Consider the following 23,090-nt stretch of genomic DNA (forward strand, 5'->3'; position numbering starts at 1 on the left):
TGAGTTGCAAGGACACACTAGGTGTCCCAGGCACTAGGAGCTACATGCAGGGAGGAGTGCTTAGTCTAGTGACTCTTTGACCCATATCTTTTCTCTGTACAACTTCTGAAGATTGACTTAAAAATATTAGTTAACATATTTAGTCTGTTCGCACTGTTATGAAGACTTTACAAAACATTTTGTCTGTGTAAATTTTCTTATTTACCACTTTTCTACTACCTATATGTAACTTGCATATTAAATATTGATTGTTTATTTGTTCCAGTGGTGACTGATTCTATAGAGGATTTATTTTCTCTTCCACTGAGATAATAACTTGATACTGTATGTTAAGATGCTGACAGTGTAGATGCAGATCTGTTCCCAGATCTGGAGTATGGATGTTTAGAAGTTCAGAAGCTAGATTCATAAAGCTGAGGTTTGAATTAGAGCCATTGCAGTGCCAGGATCCATTTCTGATTCTGAGGTCCTGTTTTGAAGTTTCTGTGGTAACAGCTTTATGCTGGGAAGTAATTTTGGACTAACAAATTAATTGTTAGTAATTTTTAATGAGAAATAGTTATTTTTATTTTTGCTTTCCTTTTCTTTGATGTAATCTTCTTTATGGTCCTGCTTGAAGTAGTTATGAAAACACCTTAAAGTATAACAATAAAGATACAATCTTTAAATGCAATATAAAATAACTGTGGGGGGAAAAAATGATCTCTCTGTAATAAACTTTTATTTTCTAGACAACTGGTAAGAAAAGTATAGTACTTTCCAGTAAAACTAGGAAAGAACTAGTCAAGCAAGCTAAAGTCACCAAAGAAGAGAGAAGAGCTCAGATAGATGAAAGACACAGGTATTTGATATCAAAGTTATCAGACGGAATAGACTTAAGTGAGCAGCAAGTGGAGGAGGCCATTATTTCTGATGACAAGGTAAATATTTATGATCATTAAATTATTGGTATTAAATATCGCTCTGAATTTTCCTGTCATTTTAGACTGGTTCACAATTAATACTGTTGTAATTTTGTTTTTAGTTCCAACTTATAGAACAATTCTTTGCTCCTAATGGACTTAAAAAGTTACTGTTCTTTTACCAAGATGTTTTGAAGGTATGTTTCTATTATTACTTCTGCAGAAACAACAGATTTTTTTTTTTAAGTCACATGACTGGCAAAATTCAGGAAATCGTAGCAGATTTTTTTTTTCTTCTTGCCTAAGAAAATGAAAAAGAACCTAAATCTCATTCTTTAGACACTACTATTAAGACTTGGATGGAAACAGAAGAATGCCCTGTGGCATTGTTTGATACTGTTCTTATTTTCATAGAAAGTAATATAAAAATGGCCAATAAAATTGTAATCTAGTCTTCAAGAAAGACAAAACCAGCACATGGTTGAGGGCAAGTAAATATTCAGTTTAAAAATTTCAGTTTAAATTTTTTTTAAATTAATTTAAATAATTTATAAAAATATTCAGTTTTAAAAGACTAGATTGGCTAACGTGTATTATAGGAATGGGGAACTGTCTAAGTAAGAATCACTTTGTCCTTCAGTTTGAACTGTACCAACCCCATTATGGTCAAAGCCCATCAAGAGAGTAAAAAATTTCTCTGTAAATTAAGGTGTCTTCATATTCTGTTCTGTCCGGTGCTTCAGAAAATAATGTTAACCTTGGAAAATGATAAATAACAATATGGTAGTTATGGTGCCAAAGCTGTATTTCTCTCCCTTTCAATTTTGAGGAGCCTCTTCATAAAAAAAAACCAACAAAGTCATATGTTCAACTGCCATTGAGCATGTGATGCCAGGAGTGCCAAATGATCTTGAAATTGCCTAACGTGACTATTGTGAGCTCTCTAACTGCAGAAGTCCTGCCACAGTTCTTTCTGGTTATGCCACTGAGGTGCTATGTTTTGATGGGCTAAAGTGCAAAGATGGTATTTTAGGCTTGTTGGAGAGAAAAACTGATGGGTAATGCTTGTTTAAGTGCAAGACTGAATTACGCATTCATTGTAAGCTATAATACTGGAATTGCTCAGAGACTTTGCAAACCACAGAATCAACTCAGCTGTCAAAACAGTTGAATCTGTTTTTCTTTTCACTAGGACAGCATATGCACGTTTCTGGGATGAGCATGTTTTGACTTGAATCAAGATGAAACTAAAATCTTGACAGTGTTTTCCGTAACTGACAAGCCAGAAATAAGTGTCCAACTTGTCTTAAATGAAACTTTTCATTTCTGCATCTAATTTTCTTTTTTTTTTTTATTTTTGAGACTGTACATAGAGATAAGAAAATAAGATTTGGTGTGGAAAGTGATGTATGTCATACATCACATAATTTGGTCCAGTGGGAACTGAAAAATTGACTTTTTAGGAAGGGTTTTCTCCTCAAACTTGAAAGAGAGAGATTCACAGGCCATTGCAACGTAATTTTCTCTTATATTCTTCAAAGGTTCCACAGATTATTTTGTATTTATGTCTGTGACAGAAAATGAGGGGGAAGTAGGTCTTGATCAGGTTTGATCATGGTTTTGTTGCTTCAGGGAGAGGAGGTTGTAGTGAAGAGGGATGTCTCACTGGAGGGGAGTGAGAGGCAGCAAGACTTCTTAAAGATAATTTTTCTGTGTGATATGTGATCAGAGGGATAAGCATAAAACAAAATTTATCTATGTTGTTGGCAGGATCCAACTGATGGAGTTCCTTTAAAATCTTGCTGACAGTTAAACTTTGCGGGCTAGTCACAAGATTCTTTCTGTGAGACATCTAGTTTGTTTCCATGGAGGAAATTGCTCTATCAAGCACTTTATATTCACTTTCATATATTTGTATATTTTCTGATTTTTTTTTTAATTTTTCTTTGATTCTCTTTCTGAAATAACAAGATAATGAAACTGCTTACTGGATACTGTCTAATTAATGCAAATCTTATTCCCCAAACAAATCTCACTTCACAATTTCTGCTGATTCAGAATGAGCTTAGTTGTTATCCACATATTCAAATATGATAATGTATGTCTGTAGGGGTAGTTTTTATTATATTAACCTTGTATTTATAATTCAATTGCTAGCAAACATCAAATGTTTCATTGAAATCAGATGGGTCAACCAACAGTTTCCTTCAGAAGAAGTTGTTTCTTACCACAGGTTCTACAGAGGTATGGTTGAAAAATTCCGTAGTTGACATTTGCAAAGTAAAATATAGGGAACAAAAACAGCACAATAACAGTTGTGCAGAGTTAAAGCAACTTTTTATAACTTGTATTTAGTATTCATGAACTTAGTCCACGTTCTTCCCACATTTCTTGAGTTGAGAATGCAATTTACCTGTAGTGAAGCTGATCTGGAAAGAAGTGGAGATTGATGGATTTTGCTATCTCTTAAGAGAGCAAGTCAAATAAAAACCTTGTTAAAAATTGGAGGTCTCAGCATTTTTGTTGGCATGCCTTTTTCCCATGTTTTAAGTGTTTTTGTATTTCATTGTATTTTTGCTATAGTAGTAGTCTGCTCTAACTATGGTGTTATCCCTTTATCTTTATAGAACATAATAATACTACACATTACTTCAAAAATATATTCAGTAATTCCTTTATTTAATTCTAGCTCTTATACCTGCATCCTTACTGTAGTATTGAACTATTATTAAGGAGTGTCATTAAAAATTCGAATTCATATTTTTTCTGTTCATTTCTTTTGGGGGGAATTAGGTGTGTTATCTACAATTTTCTTTGAATAAGTGATTGAGATGATTTTTGTTTTCTCATTGTGCTTACATTAATACAATTAATGTGTATGTTATAAAAGACATAGATGCAGAATTCTTTCCTGCTTTCAGAGGAGAAGTGAGGGAATTGTCTGAAGAGTGGGAGAGTATGAAAGCATAACTCTCTGGCATTGCTGTGTGAGGGCTTCTTTGCCATTTTTCACAGCGAGCGAAGAATAGAAAAATAACTATCAAATGTGAATGAACTTTTCTATTTTTGAAGCAAATTTTCATCAAGAGAACTATGTCAGTGCTGCACACTGGAAGCCTGGAGAGTTTTCATTTGCTAAACATTGAAATGATAATAAAAATAATGAACAATGAAAATGAAAAATGGCTTCTTTCTTTTCAATTCCTGAATATACTGATGAAGACTAGATTTTAAACTTCAGTGGCACTAAATTTCTATTTGAAATAAATAATTTCTATTTTTCTTACTGATAAATAGAATATTTTGCCAAAGTTAATTTTTTTCTGCACAAAATTGTGTTTTCATGAATTTTCTTTTCCAATAGAAAGATGTTCTGCTTGCACATGCCCATAATGACCAGCATGATGGTACTGTGTAAAATCAGCTCAATGTATAACAAAGAATAATACAAATTAGATTGTACAATTGAATTGTATTTACTGTAAAATGTATTGTTTGTTCTTTTGAACAACTTGTGAGCTGAGTCCTTGGAAATTTGACTAATTAATTAATAGATTAAAAATAAACATGGTTTACAGAACTGATTTGAAACTTTTATTACTTCAGTCCATAACAAGGATGAAAATATGTGTTTAAAATATTTAAATCAGAAGTTTTGAAGAATCTTCTACTTCATTTTTTAGAAAAAAGCATGACATCATTTTAAGATTATTCATTCTGCTCTAAGTATCTATGAAATTAATTCTAAATGTTTGAAAGCTGAGTATGTATTTAGTTTTCTTCACTGAACTTACGTTAACAGAATCATAAAAGGGTTAGACAATAATGTGGATGAGTCCATAAATGGGTGCTAAAATGACTAGACAAGAACATGCTATCCAGCAGCTCTCAGACAGGTGATGTAGGTGGTAAGGGAATGTGAATGTGAGGGAATGGAGCGCAGGAAGTAGCCTAGCTCACAAGCTTTCCCTAAACAGCATTTTCATGTCAGAGATGTGATACTGGACAGCTTTGTCTAGAGGGGTGTTTCTGATGTGCTTAAATAGCTTACAAACAGCAGTACTCTTGAGTAATATATATACATTAAATTTTGTTTTCAACATGTTATTAAGTAAATTACTTTTACTGTACATATGTATTCTCTTTATTATTTTGTGCTTTTCACAGAACTTTACAGGAATCTGTGCCTTTTTTCTAAGGACATCAGATAAAGTTATAACTGCATCAAATGTTTTCCAGGTCAGTCAAAAATCATGCAGTGTTTGCAGTGCACTTAAAGTTCTTAAACCTTTACTCACTCAACTAGTTCTACTGGAATCAGAAAAGGAAGTGGGAGGTGTTTTCATGAAAATTTTTAGGTGTGGTTTTAACAAAAATGTCATCAAAAAGTATCTGTGATTAAGTAATGCTCTAATAGTTATGAAAGTATCTATCTACAATATTATTAAAAACAAAATTTTAAATAATAAAAATTCATTATTTATGTACTGTGAAAAATAAATGTAATGGAGGTAAGGAATAGAGGCCTGAACCTGGAGGTTTCCTGGTAATGAATGAACCTCAATTTTGGATATGGTGTATTTAAACAATTCTGTCTTCTAACATCTTTAAAATAATGTTCATCCTTCAAACTAAAGCGAGTTTTTTCTGCCCCTAATAGCTTAGCAGAGTATAAGAAAAGTACAAGAACAATTATTTCTAGCTTTCAGAGATACATTTGCATGGGAAATACCTGCTGTAGTTTCTCCATGAAGAAAGTTCAGATACTAACTTCTAAAAAGAAGACATGAAAGAGAAAAAATGTAATAAGTCTGAAATAATCTTTTCAAAAATATTAATGTGCTCTTTTTAGTAATACAGATATTTTATTTCTTCTATAATAAACTAATGTGTTCTATTTGAGCATGCAAAAGTAGTAACAGATGATATTCACTTACAGTCATGGAAATCATTATTTCAGTTCCCATCAGTCAGGTGCTTTATAACAGTATTTTTACAAATACCTGATCCAGAAGTGCTGAAGTAGTTTATAAGCTTCCTGTACTTGTGCCCTGTCAGTCCTGCTACAGTTGGATACCTGTCTGAATGGTTGTCCAAACTCTTCAGATAACTGCCTTGGTGCCTTCTCTCTAGTTTTCTTGTGGTCTCCTTCATTTGACAGGGGCTGTCAAAGTTGATTCTGCGGGTAAGGCAATGTTTTCAGATGTCACAGAAGATAAAAAACTTTACTTTTAATTCAGCCTGTCTTCATACTGATGAAGCTTGAGGCTTAGACTGGTTTAGCAAATTTTAGTGTATCCTACAGAGCTGTGTACAAGCATTCAAAACGAGAATCTGAGAATCCCAGAAATACAGGGATTTTTTCCGTTTCTCAAGACAAATAGCTGAATCTATTGTTTCCTGCAGAAAGAGGTGATTTGCTTGTCTACTGACCTTATCCTAGAGATTCTCATGTTCAGAAAGAAGCCTTGAATGGCAATTTTCCCTGCCTCCTACCTTGCTGCAACAAATGCAGATGCTGACATATGGGATATACTGACATTATTAAAAGCATCTGAAGGGTAAAAAACAGTGGCTTATTCCTATCTTAATTACCCTTCTGTTATTTCCCTTCTGCAGAAGGAAGTAGCAAAGTAGGTTTTCTTTTTATAACAACATTCCTGGTATTGCACTTCCGGGGTCATATTCAGGCCAGGAAAGGAACCCATTCTTCCTTGTAAGCACTTCTTTAATCACTGTTTAGTGGGAACTCTGTTTATGAATCTCAGTCTAGGGCATCTTGCTCTTTCATGAAGTGGTGCTAAAAATTTACATGGACCAAACTGAGAATTATGCCTTGATTCATCTATAATTCCTCACCTTTTTGATAAAGGTCTTTCTACCCTTGTGTACTTTAGTGGGATCCATAATAGTGTTTTATCGTTAGGAAATAGTATTTCATCTGTGTGTGACAGCTGATTATCTTAAATACAGTTCTTTTTACAGGCTAGTGTGGAGCTATCAAGACAAACTTTAACAAAATTAATAGCCAAGGTAGCCAGGAGTGTCGAGTCCTCTTGAGAAATTCATTTGTAGTTGCCATTCCAAAAACACTCAAGAACTGCTGTCTTTGCACAGGAAAAAATGAGGAGTAGAAGCTTCCAAGACACAATTGAATATGCTTCCCTCCAGATCAATGAAGTTTTCATTATGATGAAGACAAAAAAAAAAAATCAGTGTATGTGCAGTTCAGAAATTGTGAATGTGACTCACTTTCTGCTAATGAGAGATGCACATGGAGTCCCAGTAGCTATACAGTATGGATGATAAAAAGCACATGGCCCACATTCAGATGCATATACATTTGAAGACAAAATGGCAGTAACAGAACAGCCAACCAGTCTATAAATGAATAGCACTAGGAAAACATGCAATTTTTAGTCACGATAGATAGAAGCTGTTCCTCTACTGGAAAAATGTGGACATAAAATTGTTTCAAGATTAACACATTGATCAAGTGGTTAATCTTAACTGGTTACTGAATTATTGCCACAATATGAGACAGATTTTTCTGGTGAGTATGGCAAGTCCTGGAATTTCCAACTTAACTTTATTCAATAGCAAATCTAAATTCTGTAACAGAAATGCAAGTCCTCATGTAATGTAGGAAGTTAAGAACTATATCTGTATTGAATTTCACTGGAATAGTATAATGTAAAAGTTTATGTATGCTTTATTACCTTTTTTTCTTCCCAAAGGAGGTGAATTTTGGCATATTTGATTGTTCTAGTGGAAATATCCTTCAGGGTCTGGAATTGTTCTTGTCCCATATAATGGTACCAGCACTCAAATCTCAACAGGTAATAAGATAGTTTTTTTTTTTTTGTTGTTCTCAAGAGCTTTTGGAATTAAGGCAAGTGACTGCTGTACACTGTGCATCTGATGAACATAAAACTAGACATAAAAATATGCAAGTTAAATAGAGGCCTTTATGAGAATCATACAATTTGTATTTAAGTGTTTGAAATTCATATAGTTATTGCTTATTTTCAAGCAATAGCAGCAGTTGCAATGTTTATGGCAAAGAAGAAAGTGGCAGAAGAGCCGTGCCATTCTGAGTCAAAATTGTGATTGTTTAATTAAAACTATACTAAGCTTGGTCTGAAAGAAGTGCCAAGTCCTTCTATTTGGGCAAAAGATTTGTCCATAATTTTATTCTAGAGTGTAGACAGGAGGCACTGTCACAGCCCAGGGTATCCAGCACCTATAACAAGTGATGCACAAGGAATTGCTCACTAACCCCCAACCAGTGCCCACCTAGCCCCTTGAGCAGTGGAAGAGTGTGAAATGAACTCTCACTCCATTCAAAACTCCTTCCACAAGGTGTCATATGGACTATCTCTTTGGCCAATTTAAGTCAGCTGTCCTAATTCTACTCCCTCTGAGCTCCTTGGGCTCTCCACTGTGAGTGGCGTTGGATCTATACGACACTGCTTAACAGAAACTATAGACATCAGTTTGTTGTTAACATAGTTTTTCTCCTAAAACCAAAACACAGCATCATACCAGACACTCTGAAGAAAATGGTTCCATCCCAGCTAAGAAGTTATCTAACAAAGTGATTAAATCAGTGCACACTTTAACATGTTTATACTGTATTACTGATGACCGTATTTAAAGAGGTTTACTGATAAACCTTTATATACTGCCATAAGTAAGAAATATCTTTCTAATAAATTAATTATTTAAGGGACATAAGAACACATGATCCTTATTTTACTTTTTTTTAATTAATATTTTTTCTTTCATTAATTGTTAAACAACTAGCACTGGGGAGCTGTGAAAGAAGGTCTGGAGAACAGCCAGATACAAGATTTTCTATATTTAGTCGATAGATTTGTGGGTACCTTGTCATCATCAAGACAGAATATAGAAGATAGAATTCAGCTTGCAACAGTGGATACTGATACTTATGTCAGCAATTTACAGAATCCATCTGACTACATAACTGCAGGTAATTTCTACAGCAAAGCAAACACAGCAGTGATGCTGTTCGTAAGAAAATAAATGTTTGTAAGCATTTATTTTGAACAATTTGTCTTCCATGAACCTGTAAATTTCTGTTGACTCTTGCAAGATTTACTACTGTCTAATCATAAATTAATCAATTCTATCCTGTAGTTCATGGATCTTAATTAGGAAGTTCCTTGCCAGATCATGTACACACTGGCCTCTGTTCCTCCTGGATTGCTGGCTAAGTAATTGTTAAGTGAAGCTACATAATATTATGTACATTCTTTGCTTTCTTTCACACTGGGGAAATCTTATCCAATATTAAATCCAAATACTGTAAGTCAAAAAAGCCATATACACACATGCACACACATATATATAAATATGTAAGAAAATGAGTGATTATATCTCTTTGAACAGTTGCCTTCCACCGTTATCACTGCAATAAATTTCAGAGTGAAGTCATACCAAACTTCTCATTACTTGTGCCATCACACTCTGCCATGAAAAGAACTAATGACTATTAAGATGAGGTTGCACGCAGTTCAGGATGAACGAGTCCTAAACACTATGTACGAAGTAAAACTGGAGTCCTTTGGCTGCTAGGGCGATCTAAAGGATGTGCTGACTTCCAAATTCTAGGGGTTTTGTGACCATTTAGTAATTGTATCCTTTATATGGTGCTTTTAGTGTGAAATAAGTTACAATTGCAGGAGAGAAATGTTGAGAAATGTTACGTAACAAATGCAAACAGAAAAATAGGCACATCATAGTTAATGAATTTGCTGGATCTCTGAAACATGATTGTCCCAATATCACATCACTGTATGTTTTTTTCCTTGAGGAACTCCTTCTACTTGTAACTGTTCCTATTATGAAAGATTTGTGATAGTAACTGAGTGGGTAGGTGTAAGACATATACATGTGCATCTTGTTGTTATAATCTTATTTTTTTCCCGTAGCTGGCCAGTGATTTGAATATATTCAATTTACATAGAGTCTCAGCTTAAAATTTCCAAGAACATTTCATCTCTGTAGTTAGAAAAGTTGATAAAGATTTTTTTATACTCACGAGTCTGTTCTCTGATTTTGAAGGCAGTAACACAGAGATCACTGAGAAACTTGAAGAAGTGTTAATGATTTGGATCAAACAGATCAGACAAGTGTTAGTGGAGAGTGAACAAATGAGAAGAGAAACTGATGACATTGGTCCATCTGCAGAGCTGGAACATTGGAAGTCAAGAATGTCATCATTCAACAGGTTAAGAGAGAAGCTTTTTTATTTTAAATAAACATAAACTCTGATTCCAAGAGAGATTTAAATGTGCTTCTTTCTTCAAAGCCTTTTAGATGAGATCAAGAGTTCAAGAGTAAAGAAAACAATAAGTATTCTACAGGCTGCAAGATCAAAGACATTAAAGCAGTGGAAAGAGTTGGTAATTACTATGTTTTAATAAAAGTGTTTTTACAATTAATGTAGTACTGCTTTTGTTATACACACAGAAGTGAGTGCACATCGCTAAGAATAGTTCTGGTGTTTGCTTTTTTATACAGTGGTTTATTCTCCCTCTGTTAAAATATGTAACACCAGTGATCCTGAAGTTAAATAGATATCTTGAATTGAAGTCAGACTTAAAGATAGTGGAATAGTTGTGCAAAAGTAAAGCAACTCAGCAGTATGACATTATTTTCTCTCTCCAGCTGTACCCTATACAGTCCAACAGTACTGATGACTGAAAGTTGATAATATTGCTTCTGGAATTATTGACAACTGGCTGCTTCTTGTAGTATAACTGCTACTTCAGGAGAGTGGATATCTGTTATCTAAAATTAGCAGTCAAAATAGTAGGCAGGCCAAAAAATAAACTGTAAGCAGTGTACAGGCAATTTGACACCTGAAACCCCCAGAATGTAGATCTACAACTTGTAAAGGTATACTTTTGGTTTTGAAATGGTTTAGGAAAATAGTTATTTCTCATTTGCCCTAACAAGTGCTTATTCAAAAGAGGTGCGTGAGCTAGTAGTGCCCTGGTATATTCTAGGGAACTTGTCAGTTCTTAGTTCTATAGAACTGGTAATTTAAGAAACAGTAGTATGACGTTAAATCATTCTAAACACTTCTAAAAATTAAATTGGGTTATCAAAAGCACGCTATTGTGCCTCCGTCTAGTTTTGGAATTGTAGTCCTGTAGCAGCATGAACTGTAAAAGTACAAGAATGTCTTCCATAAATTTTAACAGTATTAATTTTTTTATTTTTTTCCCTTCAGGATGGTAGTATAACAGTTGCTGCCAATGAAGCTAAAGACAATGTGAGATATTTATATTCATTGGATAAATATTTTGGTCTATTGGCCAAAGCTTCTCCTGTAAGTAACACTCTAAATAAGAAAACTTCACATGAAATTCAGACAAGAAAAGGCTTTTGCTGGCGAAAGAAAGATATTTTTTCCATTTGGTATTTAACTCCTTTGCTTAATGACTAGTAGAGGACATAACTTCTATGATATTAGTGAATTAACTTTATAAATATTGAATAAGCCAGAGATAATAGTTTTTTGTGTAGAAAGTTGTCATTCCAGAAGATAATTGAAAGGTGTGGAAAAATAAGCAATAGTTCGTCTTTTCTACTGCTTTTATTCTGCAAATAGTCACTCTTCTGCCATACTGGACTTGACTTTTAGAAGCAGTACTCTTTTATACTATTTTAGGTCAATCATTGTCTCTTGTGATGGTTTCTTAGTATATCTGACTTGCTGATTTTCTGCGGAATCTTTCTGTGGGACAGAGAACTTTATGGTCCAGTATCCTCAGTAAAATAGAGATTACTATTGCCTTTTCTTCCCATTCCATATTTATTTTCTGTACAGATCTAGGCAAAATGAGCCAAGACCAGCTTTCTTCTTGAAATTCCTTCAGCTGGCCAACTTTCTTGTACCAGCATATGCCTTTTTTCCTCAGGTGGCATATTTCTTCGCACATCAGACTACAGTACCTTCAAATGCTGGAGATCATGTTCAAAAAGAGTGCAGCCTCTTTTTTTCCTCTGGAAAATCCAGCTATGGAAGAAGGCCTATCTGTTTATGCTTAACTAATTCCCCGCTCTTTTCTGTCGGGCAGAGTCTGTTAGGTCTCCATGTGTGAATTAGATGTTCCAGTTCATATTAATGTCTACAAAAACAAGATGTTTCTATGAAAAATATGTGTACGTACTGATATACATCTTCCCAGAGTGATGATGTTTTACATTATGATTTTAGGAAACTTGAAATACTGTCTTTCCCATTATTTCCTGATGTAGGTTACAATGGTGGAACACATTCCCAGTTTAATGAATGCAGTCTCTATGGTCTACTGTATATCACCATACTACAACACATCAGAATGCATGACATCTCTTCTTCTTAAAATCACTAATCAAATGATTAACACGTGCAAGACACATCTACGTGAAGGTGTTTCTAAAATCTGGGATCTGGGCAGGTGACAATTTTAATAATTCCATCTTCTTTTGTTAAAACTAGAAGTAAAATTGCAGATGAGGCATCAAAATGATTAAAAGGTAAATGTAATAGCCACTGGTTCTCCCATCAGGTTCTCATGTTAATTTAAAACTTGTGACCACTCATTTTATGTAGAATTAAATATTCTGCCAAAACAAACTTACTATGTGTCATAAAAAAAATGTTGCTGAAATGTATGTAATACGTACAGTAAATGCATGTAATGTATGTAAGTGTGCAATACTCCATGTGTTGTCCCAGTGGCTTTTTTGGACCAAAACATACTTAAGCTGTTAAACTGTGGAGCTGAGATTCTTCAGAAATAAACTCCAAGGACAGACTGGTAAAGTTCCATCTGAGATTTGTTTTGCCTTCAGTGAATGGTAAAGTCAGTTTGAGGAAGGGGATAATATATACCAGGATCATAATTACAATTCAGCTATACCCTGGAATGAGGTATATGGGTGACAAAATGTCATTCAGTCTTGTATTTACTATGTATCTATGGATACATGAAGTTGGTAGAACTATTAGTATGGCAAGATTTGCTGTATTAGAACAAATATTAAGTATATATTAAACCACAGAGAAGCGTAAAAATGAACATGACATCTTAAGTTATCAAGTAGAAAAGTAATGACTAGAACCATTTCTTGAAAATTAAATCAAGATTATGGTTACTGAGGTGAGAAGAAAAAGATGTTACAAACTTCATCAATGCATAGATAGTCAAGATGCGTAGCCAGGTCAAAGATGATAGCAAAGTAGCAGTCTAGGAGGCAAAAAAACATAGATCTGACAGAAAACATTTGGATTCCTTCTGTATTTTGTTGTGGGTGAAGGGCAATTTTTAGAAATTGCCTACAATCAATGAAGTGTATATAATTTTGTATTCTTATTTTGCCACCTGTCTGAAATGTTCTATTTTAATTTATGCTCCTGTACAGCTCTTTCATGATGATTTTATCTTCTGTGCTTTTCTTTTTTTTCTTTTTTTTTTTTTTTGTGCACAGGGAAGAATTGCTGAAGAGGATACAGCAATGCATTTTCCTCAAAGAACAGTACCAAACATCCTTTCAGAGAATTAGAGAGAAGCTAAAGGAAAATCCAAGTGACAGGCAATTTGATTTCAGGTAAACAATTTACTCTAATATCGAGTTATATTCATTTATAAGATTTATAAATGAGGTGTCATCTCCTAGCTTCTCGAGAAGTTAAATGCTCAATTAAAATGTAATATTTATTATACTCAGAAAAAAACTCTCACAGGTTTTTTATTTTTTTCTTCAAAAAGTAAGCAGTGACATGTTTTTGCCAGTTACTTGTTGATTTAACAGACGTCCAAGGGAATTCAGGGAGTTTATGCATGTATTAGATGAATGCATATGTTTGTCTGTGGTCTAAAATCTTTAAAATATGAGCCATGAATTCAAATGAAAAGACTCCAGTTGTATTTAGTCAGCACTGGTCCAGGTTGTCAATCACAGTGCCAAGAGGGAATTTTACCTGTATTGGTACTTCATCTCTTAGTGTGTTGTACATTCGCATTCTGATCTCTTTTCACATTATTTTGTTTCAAGAATAACTCCTGTGAAATATGGAAAAGGTTTTAGTTTACAGATATAAGAATTAAACATTTTCTTTGTTGTATTCATTATTTTAAAATGGTTTTTACTTGATTTGTAATTATTGCAGCATTGATCCTTTAATGGTGAGCTTGCTAGTAGTTCTGGAAGAATATATCTGTGTTGAATAGGAAAAAATGATACAAATATATATACATATAATATCCTGTTGCTTTTTATCATCAGTGAAAACTATATTTTTGGAAAATTTGACGCATTCTGTAAACGTTTAGAGAAGATTTCAGATATGAGCAACGTTATGGAAAGACTATTAGAGCTCCAGTGCATAAAATTAGAAGGAATTGAAGAGATCAGTAGTCGCTTCCAGATCATTGCCACAAATACCAAATCAAAAAAGTATGATGTTCTGGATCACAGAAAAAAGGAGGTACAGGAACTCAACATTTGTCAGACAGTTACTCCCTTAATCCTGTGCTATTCATTGAAGTTATGCAGGGAAGATTAAATTGTATAACTATGAATATGGCATTTTGTTCAGTAATAATATTTTCCATAGTTTAGTACAATTTGAAATTGTTTGGATGTATTTCACTTTTTATTTCATTGACTTTTGTTAATATATGATAAACTAGGTTTTGTGTGATAAGTGATGGTACAAACTACATTTTCTAAACTTGTTTGAGATGCATATATTTTGAACTGCAGAATGAAAACTATTTTAGACAGATCAGTGCATTAAATTCAGTTTAGCAAATGCCAGAGTTACTCAGTGTTACTGAATAGAATAATAAGGACAGTGTCAATACCATCATACCATATCATGGTCAGAGGGAGAAATGAATGACATCACCTTCAGTACTGAATCACATGGATGAAAACTAAAGTGATTTTGGAAGAGCTTCAGTCTCAAATTCAGATTTAAATACATGCTGTATATCCTAGAATTGAGCTACTTTTTGGAAATGTAGTTTGCTTGCTTTACTGGATTGACAGTCATTCATTGGAAGTGCTAGAAATGCTTGTCTTGCACTCCTGCCTTCCTGAACTATTGCTTGCAAGCATGCTTAAGTCATTTAAGTCAAGAGGACCTTTGGCTTTCTTATAATAATAACATTCCATAGTCTGTGAAGTGCTTTAAAGGGGCCATCCAGTTTGCTTATCTTGATGAGTTTCATGCCTGTACAGTGAGCTGAGCGCACTCTTGTGGTAGTGCTGGGAGTAGCAGATTAAGTGTTGTTCTCTCCGCCGGGGTTATTAGCTTTCCTCTGCCTGTCCTTGTTCCTTTGCAGTCCTTTCTGTTCATGAAGATGTGGCTGTAATCATATAGCCTAATAATTTTTTTGTTGTTGTTTTCTTTGCTTAGACTATTAGTGCCTTCATTACTGTTCTTGTCTCTGTTCTCTTTAACATATTTACTAGGTAGATAAAGCAGATTCCCTAGAAATCTGAAGGAAAAAATTCTTCATAAAGTGAAAGCAACAATACAGATTATTTTTTTCCTTTTATAATTTTCTAGTTTGATAAAGATTACCTTGAATTTAAGAACCAAATTGCAGCATTGTATGAGTCCATACAAGAAATTGTGGATTCCTGTTTTGAGAAGACTGTAACTGTAAGTAATTTTTTGAATGCAAACTCCTGTTCTGCTGTTCAGAAAGGCCGAGTAGCCACAATTCCTACTGTACTCCATCATTACTGGTATTGATTTGTGCTATGCTGGTGGCTGCCTGGGATAAGGTAGGAGGACATCAAGCCTACTACAAGCTACTATCAGAATACAAGTAAAAGTGCTCAAGTTAACAGCCATTGGTAATTAGCGTTAGTTGCATGTACCATCTTTACTTAAGAACTTTATATAACCCTATTTTTTTTCTAGTATTCCCCATCCCTCTTCTACCCTGCTATTGATATTGACACACTATGTCACTAAGTCCTTCTTTCTCTCACTGTATTTTGGACTGTCATTGTTATGCAACTCTGTCTTCTACTGTCTTTGGACTGACTTGCTGTTTCTTTCTTACTCTGCTCTCTTTCAGTGTTCCCCGTCCTGTGTTCTGTATACTTATTTTCAGAAGTCCATAAGTAATGTTCATTTCTGTGGTGATTTTCCCTATCTTTCCTCTAAAAGATTAGGTATCTGCTTTTTTCCTTCCTAAAGAAAAAAAACAAATAATAAAAAAAAGCAAAACCAAATTAAAGCTCTTGCAGTGGCACACAACATAATTTTCTTGAGTCCACTGAAAGGAAACAACTCATGTTTGACAGAAGTTTCAAGCTTTGTGTAGGATTGTTGCAGATAATTAAACAGTACATGCAGTCTGAGGATAGAGTTAGCAGTTCTACTGCAGCCCAGTCTCCTGCTGCTGGAAAAATCAAAGAGGTAAAGCCAAGCTACTGATCCTTCTTTTGTTCTATATTAGTATAAAAATGAAAGAGAAGTTGAAAGGGCAGAGGGAAGATTTCAGTTCATTGCCTCATCAAATCTAAGACTTCATTCTGCAAGGTCTTCAGTAGTTTGTCCATATTTATGTATGCAAATATATAACACTAGTTGGAATAGGTGAATTTGATGCAGAATTCCACTTCACAGGCTCTTAGGTATTCACTTACTGGAGAATAGTGCAGATTCATTAGCTATTTAGCTTTCTCCTTTTACATGGAAAAGAAAATCAATTATGTGATTCTTGAAACAAACAAACAAACAAACAAAAAAACGGAGGAAAAATAATGGAAAGATATCTGTAATTATCACAAAAACTGAATTCAAATTCAATTATTCAAATTACAGAATGACCTAAAGGGAAAATGGAAAATGATAATTTTAAACAAATGCAATTAAATTTAATTATTGTGAAAGGAAAAGATGCTGTACGTAGATTTTAAATTTTATTGTACAACAGCATATTTAAGATGCTTCCTGTTGCATTTAAAGTTATTCCTGTTAGGCTGGAAGGAGTAATGAAATTGTTTCTGCCATCTGTTACCTTTGATCAGGGCCCATTCATCAGGCCCTGACAATGAAATGAGATGTAATTGATGCAGAAGGAAAACTATAGGTGTTCTACTACAACTGCTTACAGAAAGAGTAAGGATTAGAGGGTCAAAACAAGATAAATTTTCCAACATTCTGTGGTGGTGGAATTTTCTTTGGCTATGGTAAGTATATTTTAGATGACGCAAAATATTGAAGTTCACTGACTTGTCTGGAATCATTTTCTGTGCTTCTTAGAAAATTACTTACAAATTTATATAACTTACGTTATAAATAACCAGACTTTATGAACAATGACTATCTGAACTATGAGCATTTTCTACAGTAAATGTTCCATCCTTTTTTTAAGACTGAACAGATGCTGAGACTTCTGATGAAGCTTGAACAAATAGGAGAAAATCAAATTGACCTTAATGAGAAGTATACCATTGTCCTTCAGCAATACAGTCAAGACTTAGACTTTGTACAAAATCTCTACCAGGAACAAAAAGAAAATCCACCTATACCTCATAATGTACCGCCAGTAAGAATTAAATAAATGAGAGTGAAAAATATTTTTTGTCTTGTCTTATTAAACTAATGGAAATATAACTTTGTATCTTTTGTATTTTAGGTAACAGGGAAGATTATGTGGGCTCAGCAGTTGTACAGAAAAATTGGCCATCCAATGAGATTCTTTAGAAAGAAAACTATACTTCTGAAGGTTGGAAATTAGGAGATGATGGTTTATGCTGAATTCTAATCCAAATTATGAACAGACAAAAAAAAATATATTTTTTTCCTAAGTTCGCTTTTCTAACAATTCTATTCAGGCTCATCTAACAGCATAGTATTATTATTTGATCTGAATTTCTTTTTGCAACATCATTATCCTGAGGCTCGAGACAGTTAATTTTCTCAAGATGTTAAGCTGATGACTTTGACAAATTCTTGTGTCCCTTCTGGGACTTGTGTTACTATTTGCACTCAGAGGGTGGTGGTGCACTGGAACAGGTTGCTCAGAGAGGCTGTGGATGCCCCATCCCTGGAGGCATTCAAGGCAAGGCTGGATGTGGCTCTGGGCAGCCTGGGCTAGTGGTTAGTGACCTTGCCTATGGCAGGGGAGTTGAAACTAGATCATCTTTGAGGATCTTTTCAACTCAGACCATTCTGCGATCTGTGATTATTTCTAATCACAACATTGTTGGCCATAGACCTATGCTTAGAGGCTTCCATCTGTAATGCTTTATAATGTAGAGGAAAGGTATATTAAACTTCGAATACTTCACGTAACCATAGAATATCCTAACCTGAACGAGATCCACAAGGATCATTGTGTCCAACCCCTGGCTCCACACAAGACCACCCAAACTCAAACCATATGTCAGGGAGCACTGTCTAAATGCTGCTTGAACTCTGAGACCTTTAAAAGTCATGTAGTCCTGCTGTAGATGCAGGGACACCTACAGCTCAGTCAGATTGCTTAGAGCCTGGTCCAGCCTGACCTTGAGTGTCTCCAGGGGTGAGATTTCCACCACCTCTCTGGGCAAGCTGTGCCAGTGCCTCACCACCCTTATTGTAAAAAAACTTCTTCCTTATATCCAGTCAAAATCTCCCCATTTCTACTTTGAAACCATTTCCCTTTGTCCTATCACAACAGACCCTGCTAAAGAGTGTCCCCTTCCTTCTTCCAGCCTCCCTTTAGTTATGGACAGGTCACTCTCAGGTCTCCCTGGAGCTTTCTCTTTTCCAGGCTAAACAGCCCCAGCTCTCAGCCCTTCCTTGTAGGGAGGTATTCCATCCCTTGGGTCATTTCTGTGGCTCTCTGGATGTGCTCCAACAGGTCTATGTTTCTCCTGTACTGAGGACTCCACATGTAGTTGCAGTACTCTGGATTCTTTTGTTCTTTGTTTTACCCTCCCTCTTAAACAGCATAACTTGAAATTTTGTATTTGTTTTCCTAATGTTAGTGAGGAAAACCTTACTAGAGGACATTTCTTTTATGTTAGGCTCATCAAATTGATTAAATGGTGTTTACTTTTCTATTTTCTTTATTTTTTATTTAATTTATTTTATTTATTTGCAGACATTGGAAATGAAAAAGGTTGCTAAGAGCTACAATAAAATGGCTGCAGTTCTTTTGGAATTTGAACTTATTTATTATAGAGCCTGGTGCAAGTTTGCTGACCAGGCTAGAAATGCTCTATATGCTCCTTTACTAGTCAGGCATCCAGAAACCAAGGTAAATTGGATTTATTTTGTATTACTGCTGCGTTGTTTGGTATTACCTATGATACTTAATTCCTATCATGCAAAGACAAGCACAGCATTAAAGTAATTTCAGTGAGGTTAGAAAATGAACTACTTTCATTTCTGAAACTGTATTTTTTTCCCTTTTTATGTAATGATACAGACTTCAACCATGTATTTTCTTTGAAAGCCCCTAGCCTCATTCAGAACATGTAAAAGACAGTGTCCAGGAAATGCATGTCTGATATAGATTTATCTACGTCTTTGCATGTATTGTTTCATGATTTTTTTTTCCTCTTTGTTAACAACATATTAGTCAAGGAAAGAATTTTTAATTAGATTGTAGGCTTTTCTATAGAGTTCAACATCACTGTGCTGACTATATTACGGTCACAACTTTGCTTTCAATATTGCTTGGTAAGACAGAAAATCTTCCCATTCTTTTAAAGTTTGCTTTCTCTGCTGTAATACAGAGAAATTATAGCTAAAATGGACATTTTTTGAATTACTGATTCCATAATGGAAAGCCAGAACCTGGCTTTCAGGTTCATTCATCACTTTATTAGCATGTTATGACCTAAGAAACATACAGGCTAAATTTTCTCCTCAGTCTACAGATGGAGAAACTGAGATGAGAAGGCAAATTTGCTTCCACAGAGACAGGTGCAGAACTAGAATCAGACTGGGGAAGTCACAGCAGCCAAGTGTTTAGGGCCCAGTGAGGAAATCACAGGAAAATGAAAGCAGTGGAAGCTATTGGATGATTAATATTCTGGAAAATCCGGAAAAATATTTGTACAGGAGCCTGAAGATCTTTGTAGACATTGCAACAATAGGATCAATTTTAAAAAATCCTGGCTAGTCCTTTACATCTTATCATATCTTCCAGATGTAACACACTGCATGTAATTACTAAACTACTAAATACTGCTGTATTTTCTCTACCTGTCCCTCCTCTGCCCCCCTCCACTAACACTGTGTGAAGGAATTGCTTGTAAACTTGGATCCAGTGGTCCTGGAAGTACTTTATGAAACAAAGTACCTGAAAAAAATGCATTTTAAAGTTCCGGATGTTGTCCTTGGCTTTTGTGCAGATGAAGAACAGATTAAAGGACATCAAATGGAGTGAGTGTACACATTCTGGATGTGATTCTCATTTGCAGATAGGAATCCCTAGCTTTCAGTCTGTTGTATGTACTTTTGATTTTTTGTAACTTTTCACTGTGATGGAGTTTAACTGAAACTTAATTCTTTTCCACGGCAATTCCTATTAATGTGCAATTTTTTATTTCTCCACAAAATTTTCATTACTACAAAATGCCTACATGCTTTTATTTTGTACTACCTACTCTGTAAATGGAATTTCTAGGTATTGCTAGGGTATCTCCACAAACTATAACATATGGATTGCATTCCAAAGTATCACAGTTAATATCAAAAGCATTTTTCTGTTACAAAAATAAGTTGGAATTTATCACTTGATCAAGACACAACCCAAATATTTGTATAGGTAGTATATCACCTAAATTATTATATGTAAATATTCAAGTTTTTTTCTCTCATGGTGAGTATCTGAAATAACCTATGTTGATTTTAAATAGTTCATTTCTGTTATTGTAACAGCCAAATTCTGTGCTGTAGGAGTTCTTTTCAGTTCTTCAGGATCCTGATTATTAGTTCTTTAAATCTCTAATTAAGGATGATATGTCTAAAAAGTCATTTTTGTAAGGAGTGTACTTTAAGTGGTCTTTATATATAAGTGGAAAAACAGGGACAGTGTTCAAAGAGATTCATAACTGAGTTGAAATCCTCTCTGCTCCCCTTTCTATTGTTAAAGTTTCCACTCCTTCACTCTTGAAAGACCACATTTTTCATGAATTATCTGTGGAATGTTTCAGAAAAGAACTAAAATTTATAATGTACAAATCAAACTTTTACATGCTTCAGTCTTCTGAAAAGCAACAGTCCTAATATTTGCCTTCCAAGAGAAACAAAAAGGTACAGAAAATGTTTTCAGTAAAAGAAAATCCAAATTTATTTTCTATTGCAGGAGAGATTTCAGACAAAATCCCTAGGCAAAGAAGGGAGAGACTCATTTTTCCTTAAGTAACACTGGAAAAATACTTCTCTGCTTTCTGTGAATAAACTCTCTCAGTATAGTGTTTGTAGCAATATTTAGTATTATAGTTTTAATCTGGCAAAGAACACAGTTATCATTTTCCTGCAGCAGTTCTTGTAAGTAACCTATTATATATCTTTGACTTCCGAGCTGCATTGACTTCAAATTCTTGTTTATGGAGTTTTGTTATGGATCTCCATTTTCACAGAAATATTGATTCAGAATTTGTCCCCTTTGGGATTTTGTGCCCTGTGTATTATGAATCTAGCTTTTCTTGTAAGCAGTGTCTTTTCATCCACGTGTATTTATTTATTTATCTATCTATTTATTTATTTATTTATTGTGAGATAAGAAGGCAGGAAAAATACAGTGTTTTCTATTTCCTTATATTTGACTGTAATTCATTTTCCTCAGAAGAAAGTTGCCCTAAATAAATAAATTCCTGGAAATAATAATTTCTCCAGTCTGGTTCTAATGTTTGAAAGAGTTCTAATTAGCAGTGGGATGGACTTTTGTTTTTAACATGGGATCAGATCTTGCAACTCTTATTATTAACAGAAAATGTGACCAAATTTCTGTGTGTTTCATATATCTGAAATAAGCACATTCTCAACATGTCCATGTCTTACAGACTCCAGAATCTATTAAGCAATTACAAAGAACGTCTGAATGGAATTCCTGTTTTGCTGAAACCACTAATGAAGCCATTCATAGGGCACATTGAGGATGCCCTTGCTCCAGGCATGACACAACTGTCCTGGACTTCTTCAAACATCAGTAAATGTATGTAGGAAGAGTAGTGATAAGCTGTTGATGATGCTGTTTGGTGGTACAGTATTGATGGGAGGGTCTGTAAATCCTCAACTCTCTTGCAAACTTGAGTGAGTAAAATTGCATCATATTATTAGGACTTGTGTTGCAGTTCTGTTTCTGAGTTACATACCTTTTCATTTACTGAATTTAAACTGTCATGTCACTTCTTAAATTATTGTCCATTTTTACTTTTCCCCTATCAGTATCTCTCTCATAAGGAAAAAAAATAGAGCTCTTCTCATGCCTGCATTCTGTTTTTATTTCTCTGTTTCACATTAGGTAGGTAATTGTAGCCTGACTAATACAAGAGTGGGAGACAAGAGAACAAACATTTGATGCTGAAATGATGTCTCTCATCTTTTCTATAGAAAAGTCTTTTTAACTGATGCTGAACATCCTGAAATAGACACAACTAAATTCAAAATTGAAAACAGTAAGGAAGAGATTTCTGCCCAAATTCTATTTTTTTTTCTAAGAAAACTTCTAAAATCCTCAATTATGCACTAAGTTTTTCCAACAAGGACAGTAAGATACAATTTTATCCTCAAGTACTCAGTACAAGTACTGCATAAAATTAACTCTATAATAGTGTCATTGAAATGGAAGAACGTAAAACTATTAGCGAGACTTTTGTAGTTTGGTTCTTCACAAAAGCAATACATCATGCTTGTAAATCAGTTCTCACGTGAGGTAAACTGATGCTAGGCTTTCACTTTTTTCTTCAAAATGAAAAGCAGCAAGATAAACAGGAATAGACACAAGCATGGGTATGTGCAGCATTTATTACTGTGGCACTAGTGCAAAGGGCTCTGGCCATTGCTTAAGGCAGGTTTGGCCAACTTTTAGCCATTTACTTGATATTTACCTGACCAGAAACGAAAAAAAATGACAAGATTTCCTTCTGTATGAAAGCACTGGGGCCTATGGCTGCCTTCTCGACTTAAACTTGGAAAAT

The 23,090-nt window shown here is 34.5% G+C and overlaps 1 protein-coding gene across 1 annotated transcript in view; it reads left to right on the top strand.

The window, feature by feature from the left end:
• Positions 1-23,090, top strand: part of LOC136059377 (dynein axonemal heavy chain 5-like) — a 142,760-nt gene that overhangs the window by 1,457 nt on the left and 118,213 nt on the right. Inside the window, exons 3-21 of the mRNA XM_065753530.1 lie at positions 732-920; positions 1,025-1,099; positions 3,060-3,146; positions 5,070-5,141; positions 6,064-6,087; positions 7,640-7,741; positions 8,709-8,895; positions 9,990-10,155; positions 10,237-10,330; positions 11,164-11,262; positions 12,195-12,376; positions 13,410-13,529; positions 14,208-14,409; positions 15,499-15,594; positions 17,324-17,497; positions 17,588-17,677; positions 19,040-19,195; positions 20,189-20,328; positions 21,954-22,105. Coding sequence (XP_065609602.1) covers positions 732-920; positions 1,025-1,099; positions 3,060-3,146; positions 5,070-5,141; positions 6,064-6,087; positions 7,640-7,741; positions 8,709-8,895; positions 9,990-10,155; positions 10,237-10,330; positions 11,164-11,262; positions 12,195-12,376; positions 13,410-13,529; positions 14,208-14,409; positions 15,499-15,594; positions 17,324-17,497; positions 17,588-17,677; positions 19,040-19,195; positions 20,189-20,328; positions 21,954-22,105 — 2,407 coding nt within the window. The remainder of the gene's footprint in view (positions 1-731; positions 921-1,024; positions 1,100-3,059; positions 3,147-5,069; positions 5,142-6,063; positions 6,088-7,639; positions 7,742-8,708; positions 8,896-9,989; positions 10,156-10,236; positions 10,331-11,163; positions 11,263-12,194; positions 12,377-13,409; positions 13,530-14,207; positions 14,410-15,498; positions 15,595-17,323; positions 17,498-17,587; positions 17,678-19,039; positions 19,196-20,188; positions 20,329-21,953; positions 22,106-23,090) is intronic.

This window comes from Cyrtonyx montezumae, unplaced genomic scaffold (assembly GCF_038088225.1).
Source record: "Cyrtonyx montezumae isolate F1298 unplaced genomic scaffold, pur_monq_1.0 scaffold_8, whole genome shotgun sequence".
NCBI classification, from domain to species: domain Eukaryota; kingdom Metazoa; phylum Chordata; class Aves; order Galliformes; family Odontophoridae; genus Cyrtonyx; species Cyrtonyx montezumae.